General features: G+C 45.6%; 1 protein-coding gene across 1 annotated transcript; it reads right to left on the reverse strand.

Annotated features, from left to right (window-relative positions):
- Positions 1 to 464: 464 nt before the first annotated feature.
- Positions 465 to 9,535, reverse strand: LOC134401886 (lymphocyte antigen 6E-like). Its single transcript, XM_063131215.1, has 3 exons — positions 9,413 to 9,535; positions 3,187 to 3,306; positions 465 to 725 (listed from the first exon to the last, which is right to left on the reverse strand). Exons 1-3 carry the CDS (start codon positions 9,465 to 9,467, stop codon positions 517 to 519), a joined length of 384 nt encoding a protein of 127 aa, XP_062987285.1. The 5' UTR covers positions 9,468 to 9,535; the 3' UTR covers positions 465 to 516.
- Between the last annotated feature and the right edge of the window lie 253 nt (positions 9,536 to 9,788).

Raw genomic sequence — 9,788 nt, forward strand, 5'->3', positions numbered from 1 at the left:
TGAGGAATGTCTAACAGTAGCAGGAATTATCACTGAACCAGCTTAAATCAGTGGTGTAGATGTACCATGCGCTCAGCAAGACTGACACTTTCAGGCCCAGTACTGGGCAGCTGGAGGCCTAGGGGCAACTGCTTGTCCACTGACTGGGTGGACTTGTTTGTGGGGTAGGTGAAGGTACCTACAGACAGCAGGCTGCAGGCAGCAAGGAACAAAAATCCCTGCCAGTTGATCACCCATTTCCCAGTGCAGTATTTACTGGGCACTTGAGAGAAGTGGACAGTTTTTGGAGCAAGTGTGCAGGAGCCAAAGCGTAGCTCCGTGCCCAGAAGTCACAAGAAGCAAAGCACGGATAAACTTGCCACAGAGGTGGATCAAGCCAAACACCGTCCCGCCATTTTAGTTTTCAAGGCAAAGATTGGTGTCAGCAGCAAGGCAAGTCTGTGATGCTTCATGGGACTGGCCTGGGGGTGGGGGGTGGGGAAGGTCTGCAAGTCATCTAAATGGGAAATCTGAGCTTCACAATCCAGATCGGAAGATATAGAAGAAACTGGCCAGAATCCCCACAGCCATCACCACACCGCTGGTTTTCACACTGGTGGCCCCACTAAAATTGCACATGCTGTGTTCGCAACAATCCGTAGAAATGGAATTTTCGCCTGTGTCCACTAAGTTCTCAGTACAGGTTGGAGCACATTTCTTGCTGATCTTGTAGACACTGTTCTTACCTGATGGGGGGAAATGGAATAAAACAATTTTATACAATATCAGGGGGCTAAAGCCAAAGATTTGGCGAGTTGTTCTGAACAGAAATGTGAAATCCTGCCCTATCTGAACACTTCTCTGCACCATTTTCCACCAAGAAAATTCACACCTTCTCATCACTGGGCTTGGTGTGAAATTTTCTAGTCCAATGAAAAAGAAGAGATAGTCTCTAGTGTTGGAAAATAGAAAAAGGGTTTTATTTTTTGTTACATAAATCTTCAATATTCAAAAATTGTATTGTTGTAAAAGGACTTATTGTGTAAAAAGCTCGACGTTTCGGATCTCCCGATCCTTCTTCAGGAGCTTCTGAAGCAGAATAACATTTGTGAACCACAAGTCCAAATACAGTAAGCTAAAACACCTAAATGCAGCAGTTTTTTTTCGTTCTTTCTCTGCTGTAGATGTTAAAAACTGCTGCATTTAGCCGTTTTAGCTTACTGTATTTGGACTTGTGGTTCATGGATGTTATTCTGTTTCAGAAGCTCCTGAAGCAGGACCGGGAGATCCGAAACGTCGAGCTTTTTATACATTAAGTCCTTTTACAACAATACAATTTTAAAAGATTGAAGATATATGTAACAAAAAATAAAAACCTTTTTCTATTTTCCAAACACTAGAGACTATTTCTTCTTTTTCATTGGATTTGCATAGTGGTTTTTCCCCCGCCTTTATTTTGACGTGAAATTTTCTATGCATTATCCACCTCTTTGCATGAGATTTTCCCTCCCCCAGTGTGACCAGGGCCGGATCTACACTAGTCTTGTAACGTTGCTAGTGTCCCTTTCTAACGTGGTTCTCTGTATCTGTTCTCTGTCTCATGGGGCACACTAACGTGATTTACGTTTAGCTGCAACGTTACTGCAGGGCACATGGTTAAATCCTTTCCGTTGTTCTCACTCTTCTCTGAGAGTAGCAGAGTTGCTGGGTTTGCTCCGCCCACTGCCTGCCTTATTCCTAGCCAGCAGTGCAGGGCAATAGTCATAAGCACACACAAACCTAGGGTGACCAACTGTCAGGATTTCCCCGGATTTGTCCTGGTTTTTGTTCTTTCCATGGTGTCAGGGGGGATTTTCTATAATTTTCAATAATGTCCTGGAATGGCACACCTTCCCCTTTAAGGCTGCCATTAGCATGGCAGGAGGGAGTGACATGTTTTCTTGAGGCACGTCATTCCCCCACCCCGAGCTCCAATTGAGGTCTTGAAGGGGAAAGTGGGTCATTCATGGACATTATAGAAAAGGCCCCAATTGGAGTGGATGGTGGTGGTGCAGAATGAAATCCTTTCCCCTCCTCCACTCCAATCGGGTTCTTTAAGGTGGCGGGGGAATAACGTACTTTCTGCAGGACTCAGAAAGCTGCTTCCCCACACATGCACTAGGTGTCCTCTTTTTTGGTTTCCCAAATATGGTCACCCTACACAAACCCCCTCCCAAAACATCTTAACACAAGTCCCAGGGAATTGCCTGAATGCATAGGATCCAGCCACTTTGCTTAAGCTGGGCTGGGTCTGGTCAGGGTTTGGATGGGTGACCAAATTGAAAAGTTTTTGCAGCAGCCCTGTTTTGGACTGGGAGCAGAGACCCTTGTTAATTTTCCTGCACGGAGCTACAGCGATCCTTTGAGCGCTCCTCAGCTCCTTTGCAAAGAGGGGGAAAATGTTTTTTAAAAAATCATAAAAAATCAACCGATGACCCAATTTGATTCAAATTTGGTATCTGAATTACTGTGCCAATTTTGGTGTCTTTATCTATAAAGCTTACGCAGATGTAAGCATTTGTTTTAAATCCTGCATCCTGCGCCCACAGCAGCGGCTGGGGCGAACCTTTTGCAAAAGGAGCACAATTAAGGCTGGATGCAGGGGAGTACTTCACAATAAAAGCAGAGTCTAAGGTGGAAAACTTCTGAGTCCTTTGCATGCAATTGTCAGTGATTGCACAGTTTAACGCTGGTGTGATTGATCTGCTGTAGCAGATAAGATAGCAAACGGGGCGAAGGAAGGAGAACAGGAAGTGGGTGGAGCAAACCCAGCAGCTCTGAGAAAGGAAAATTACCGATAGGACAAGGCACATGAATCTGTAGCCACGCTGGAACTAAGAAATAGAACCGGTAAGTACGACTCATTTACAACGTTGGAGACGCTGTGCGTCACAGTAAACCATTCAAAACGTTAGAATAACATCAGTGTAGATTCCCACCTGCTCTTCACAATCACGGCATTCCACACTCCGAAACTGACCCGTCTTGCTCACCAATTAAAATGTTTGACAACATTCTGTGACCCTCCCACAGCCATTCAGCCAACAGCTAGGATTGGGGGCCGGCAGATAAACCAGAGATGGCAACTAGCCTTAAGCTCTACCTTAGGGAGTTTCACAGTGTATTCAAGAACCATTGCTTCAAAGAGAATACAAGGATGGTGCATACCGTTTCCTGCCGTGGTGACTGTTGTGCTACAGTAGTTGTCTGATTCTGCACACTTAACCAATTTCATGCAGTTCCAGTTGGAAGGTTCGTTTTCACATCTGTAGCACCATAGGGAGTGCACTGCACAAACAGGAAGGCAGAGAGGCAGATCAGAGATGTTTATACAGGCATCTGTTTCCTGGACAATTATCGTTATACCTTTGTTATATTGTGTTTGTCTGAGTCTGACTCTGATCTACAAACCCTTGAGCACCGCAGGACCTGGCACGCCCTCTCCATGGCCAATTTTCAGGGATTATGGGAGTTCTGCTCCAAAACATCTCAAAGGCAAAACATCTCGAAGGGTGTTGTATAGCTACCTCCACATCCTTGTGATCAGCTAAGAGACTCCCTGCAAATAGCATGTAGGCATGCTCTCTGCAGCTTATTATGGGAGTTGCAGTCCGAAACATCCGGCGAGTAACTCTTCTGCAAGTTGCCAAACTCTACAGAAGACCTCAAGGGATGGGATGGGATGGGATGAAACAGGAAGAGATGATCCTCAAAACTAGTTCCTGTCAGCAGCCTTGCAACTGAATTCTGAAGTGTATGATGTTATGAAATCTGAGATACATAAGAACATGAGAAGTGCCATGCTGGATCAGACCAAGGGTCTATCTAGTCCAGCCATCGGCCAGGGATGAACAAGCAGGACATGGTGCAACAGCACCCTCCCACCCATGTTCCCCAGCAACTGGTGCACACAGGCTCACTGCCTCGGATACTGGAGATAGCACACAACCATCAGGGCTAGTAGCCATTGAGAGCCTTTGCCTCCAGGAATTTATCCACCCCCCTTTTGAAGCCATCCAGATTGGTGGCCATCACTACATCTTCTGGTAGTGAGTGCCATAATTTAACTATGTGCTGTGTGAAGAAGTACTTCCTTTTATTTGTCCTGAATCTCCCACCCATCAGCTTTAATAGGGATAAATGCCAAGTTTAATAGGGATGAATGCCAAGTTCTACGTTTAGGAAATAGAAACCAAAGGCACAGTTACAAGATGGGGGATACTTGGCTCAGCAATACTACAAACGAGAAGGATCTTGGAATTGTTGTAGATCGCAAGCTGAATAGGAGCCAACAGTGCAATATGGCTGCAAGAAAGGCAAATGCTATTTTGGGATGCATTAATAGAAGTATAGCTTCCAAATCACGTGAGGTCCTGGTTCCTTTCTATTCAGCCCTGGTTAGGCCTCATCTAGAGTATTGCGTCCAGTTCTGGGCTCCACAATTCAAGAAGGACGCAGACAAGCTGGAGCGTGTTCAGAGGAGGGCAACCAGGATGATCAGGGGTCTGGAAACAAAGCCCTCTGAAGAGAGACTGAAAGAACTGGGCATGTTTAGCCTGGAGAAGAGAAGATTGAGGGGAGACATGACAGCACTCTTCAAATACTTAAAAGGTTGTCACACAGAGGAGAGCCAGGATCTCTTCTTGATCCTCCCAGAGTGCAGGACACAGAATAATGGGCTCAAGTTAAAGGAAGCCAGATTCCAGCTGGACATCAGGAAAAACTTCCTGACTGTTAGAGCAGTGCGACAATGGAACCAGTGACCTAGGGAGGTTGTGGGCTCTCCCACACTAGAGGCCTTCAAGAAGCAGCTGGACAGCCCTCTGTCAGGGATGCTTTAGGGTGGATTCCTGCATTGAGCAGGGGGTTGGACTCGATGGCCTTGTAGGCCCCTTCCAACTCTGCTATTCTATGATTCTATGATTCATGGGATGACTCTGGGTTCTAGTATTTTGAGAGAGCGAGAAAAATGTCTCCCTGTCCACATTCTCCACACCATGCATAATTTTGTACACCTCTATCATGTCTCCCCTTAGCCTCTTTTTTCCCAAGCTGGATAAGGGTGTTGTTTATATTGAATGAAGCACATCTTCAAAGCATTCATTAGGCATCAATTGCCACGCCCTCTTGGACGGGAAGCTTCGGAAGAGCAATAATTAGTCAAGCAGCCAAAGGACAGGGCCACTGGCAGGTTAGCAGGCAATGCAACACCCTACTGATGAAACCTGTTTGCAACAACACAACTATTAGCACAGAGGCCAGGACTGGAAAGCGAAAAGGATGTTTCCTTTGCCCATTTCGAACGAAAGGTGACAATGTGTCAATTCATTGGCATCCTAGCCAGTATTTCATTGTAATGCCAACTGGGCCTTGAATTTATTCACAGGGCCAATGGCCATGGTAGCTGGGCATGATGGGAGTTGCAGTCAAACACATCTGGAGGACTCCAGGCTATGGTGACCATATGAAAAGGAGGACAGGTCTCCTGTATCTTTAACAGTTGTTTAGAAAAGAGAATTTCAGCAAGTGTCATTTGTTGGCATGCAGCACCTGGTGAAATTCCCTCTTCATCACAATAGTTAAAGCTGCAGGAGTCCTGCACTCTGGTCAAGAGGGCAGGGCTCCTGCAGCTTTAACTGTTGTGATGAAGGGGTAATAATTTGACCAGGTGCTGCATGTGTACAAATGACACCTTCTGAAATTCCCCTTTCATTACAACTGTTAAAGATACAGAACCCCTGTCCTCCTTTCCATATGGTCACCCTACACCAGGCTGCATTAGAAGTTAAAACCAGGAGCAAAGCAGAGCTCCGTTCCACAAACTGAAGTAGACATCTCCCTAAATTTGGGATAAAGCCACCTGGTAAATGGAGATCGTCCCCCCGTCACTTTTCATTTGTGTCTCTGCTATTGGAGCATGTGGTGATTAGTTGGTTGGTTGGTTGGTTGAGTATTGTATTTCTATACTGCCTTTCTGAAGGCAACCAGCTGCTTAATTAAAAGTTCCAAAAATAGAAATCACAATCAAATAAAAATATAGTAAAACATTTTTTAAAAAACTCCTTTTTTTTTTTGTAAGCTCTGAGGATAAAGGCAGTGAATTCAACTTCACCCCATAAATCATATATTCCAGAATGGTCCTATTGAAGTAGGTGAGAGCCAGTGTGGTGTAGTGGTTAGAGAGTTGAACTGAGACTTGGGAGACCCAGGTTCAACTCCCCATGTAGCCTTCCATGGAAGTCCGCTGGGTGATTTTGGGCTAGTCGCAGACTCTCAGCCCAACCTACCTCACAGGGTTGTTGTGAGGATAAACTGGAGAGGAAGAGGATTATGTACACCACCTTGGGCTCTTTAAGGAGGACAAAAGGCAGGATGTCAACACAACAAATAAATAAAATGACTGAATGTTCTCTGTGTCATCTTTCTTTCACTCATACATAATTTGTTAATTTTGCCATAGAGCCCTATGTCCGTCCATTCCTTTATGGTTAGCACTTCTCCCAGGACATGTCCATACATTAAGGGAGCAACCCTACAGCCCCTACAAAGCATTCCCAGATCTGAGGTCGGAGACAGCGCTCCGTCTAGCAAAAATGCCATGTGGGAGAACAGGGAGGTGAAGACCGCCTCCACCGTGCCTCCGGTTCTGGAGGGCCTTAGGTAGACCTAAGGTTTATCCTGGGATCATCCTGGGGTCGTATCTGCCTGCTCCTGGGATATCCTGTGTGTCATTTACATGAACAGGGATGACCCCGGGACGATCCCAGGATAAACAATAGGTCTAGCTAAGGCCATAGATTCCGCCCTAAGTGAATCTGAGGCTGGCCATACTAACTATTTGCTCCGCGATGACTGCTTGGCTGCACTGCGTCGGTTATACTGCACAACCGCCAATTCACCTCCACCCCGGGGCTTTTCCCTGCCGCTGCAATTTTAAAAAGCTGGTGCTTACCCTGACTTTTTCCTTCAAAGCGAGGTCACGGCAGCCCTTCCACCGTGTGACCTCGCTTCAGCATCGAGCTGGGGGCGTTCCGGAGTAGTTGGAGACCATTGATAGGTCACCAGAAGCTGGGCAGGGGGCGATCTCTTTTCAAATACTTAAAAGGTTGTCGCACAGAGGAGGGCCAGGATCTCTTCTTGATCCTCCCAGAGTGCAGGACACAGAATAACGGGCTCAAGTTAAAGGAAGCCAGATTCCAGCTGGACATCAAGAACAACTTGATTCTATGATCCCAACAAGCAGAATGGCTGCTGGAAAGCGCACACTCCTTCCTGGCATGGGGATTTCCCGCCCCCACCCTGCAGCAGCGATACCGCGGGGTTTTACTGGGAAGGAACGGAAAAACAGCACCTTGGAGACACCCCCTCCCCCCATGTTCAGTTCATGGTGAAAACTGGCTCAAGGCATATATGGACATTGGGTTGTTCTCATTGAATACAGAATGCATGGAGGTTGCATGTGGGAGTAAGACAAGCAGAGGCATGGAGGTCCAAGTTGGGGGCGTGGGGTCAGCTGTATGTAAGGTGACCCTATGAAAAGGAGGACAGGGCTCCTGTATCTTTAACAGTTGCATAGAAAAGGAAATTTCAGCAGCTGTCATTTGTATATATGGGGAACCTGGTGAAATTTCCTCTTCATCACACCAGTTAAAGCCACACGTGCCCTGCCCTCTTTTAAATATGGTCACTCTAGTATAGCTCCTGCACCTTTAACTGTTGTGATGAAGAGGGAATTTCACCAGGTTCGCCATCTATACAAATGACACCTGCTGAAATTCCCTGTTCTATGCAACTGTTAAAGTTACAGGAGCCCTGTCCTCCTTTTCATATGGTCACCCTAGCTGTATGGTATCCAGTATCTAATGTGAACAATTATAGCTGTTGTTACACGTGGAGGCTGGTGGCTCCAGTGGGGCAGTGAAACAGCTCTAGCTTCAAGTCAGAATTTACCAAGCAGCTTGGAGAGGTCCTTTAGAGTTCTGTCTGGTTCTGACTGAAACCTGAAGCAGATTCTTTGCCCCTCTATCACCGGAGCTACCAGCCTGTACTGGTGCCATCTAAGAATGAATTTGTTACCTTGGTGTTGAGCTTTAATATCTCTTAAATATAGCAGAGAATCCAACTGGATTTCAATCCTTACTTTCTTCTAATATGTATGTGTTAGCTAGTTGACAAGTACACAAAATGTACAACAACAACAACAGCAACAACAACAAGAAAAATCCACCTCCTTGCTTTTTTGACATTTCCAGTTCTTATAGAATCATAGAATAGCAGAGTTGGAAGGGACCTACAAGGCCATCGATTCCAACCCCCTGCTTAATGCAGGAATCCACCCTAAAGCATCCCTGACAGATGGTTGTCCAGCTGCCTCTTGAAGGCCTCTAGTGAATATAGGGTGACCAACTGTCAGGATTTCCCCGGATTTGTCCTGGTTTTTGTTCTTTCCATGGTGTCAGGGGGGATTTTCTATAATTTTCAATAATGTCTTGGAATGACACACCTTCCTCTTTAAGGCTGCCATTAGCATGGCAGGAGGGAATGACATGCTTTCTTGAGGCACATCATTCCCCCACCCCAAGCTCCAATTAAGGTCTTAAAGGGGAAAGTGGGTCATTCGTGGACATTATAGAAAAGGCCCCAATTGGAGTGGATGGTGGTGGTGCAGAATGAAATCCTTTCCCCTCCTCCACTCCAATCGGGTTCTTTAAGGTGGCGGGGGAATAACGTACTTTCTGTAGGACTCAGAAAGCTGCTTCCCCACACACACAATAGGTGTCCTCCTTTTTGGTTTCCCAAATATGGTCACCCTAGTGAATATTTATTCTCAAGTAAACCCCACTGTGTTCAGTTTACTCCTAAGTAAATATGCATAGGATTACAATCTTCAGATTATCATTCTTAGTCACCTTTGCTTGAAATTTGTGGTGAAATATGCCGCCTATACCTCATCATAAATCATCCCAAAGCCGAAGGATTGCATTGGGGTGGATTCCTGCCTTGAGCAGGGTGTTGGACTCGATGGCCTTCTAGGCCCCTTCCAACTCTACTATTCTATAAGTCTATGAGTCTATGATTGTGTTAGAAATTGTGATGGCATCAAGAAAAGCCAAATCAGAGCACTTCGCCCTCACTCTGAATGGTATCAAGAAAAGCCAAATTAGAGCGCTTCGCCCTCACTCTGAATAGACTTTGTACAGAATCAGTACAGAATCAGTTTTGGCTATCGGATGATGTCACAAAGCCAAATCAGGGCAATCATTTGTTTCAGTTTTCATTTCTTCTCCTCCTTCTGTGCTTAGACTTTAAACTATTCCCTTCATTTTCCAAATCTCCCCCCCCCTTCTCTCTAGCATCCTTTGTCTAATCAAAGTTAAAACCTTATTTGCCTTACCTTTTTCTATGGACACAATTGCCACCAACAAGGCAATGAACAAAGTCTTCATCATTGCAATGTTCTCTGCAGCCTGCACCAGAGAAGCATCTACTGTGGCTGTGGGTGATTATATATACCTCTTGAGGTGTTTCCTTTTTGTTGCTATAATCCCGGTAATTTTAGGGTTTGTTGCCAAACACAGAGAGCAAGCACGAGATTAGAAGTGGGAGTGGGCCAATGGATTCAGGGTGTGGCCTACCCAAATTGTCTCACAAACTTAATTATTATACATGAGAACATGTGGACGTCTGACAAATACAATGTGCAGGGCTGTGGATGAAGTATTTTAGACTGTCACCGCAAACTGAATGGGAGGTTAGAGCTCTTGCTGTGT

Source organism: Elgaria multicarinata, chromosome 7 (genome assembly GCF_023053635.1).
Source record: "Elgaria multicarinata webbii isolate HBS135686 ecotype San Diego chromosome 7, rElgMul1.1.pri, whole genome shotgun sequence".
Classification (NCBI taxonomy): Eukaryota; Metazoa; Chordata; class Lepidosauria; order Squamata; family Anguidae; genus Elgaria; species Elgaria multicarinata.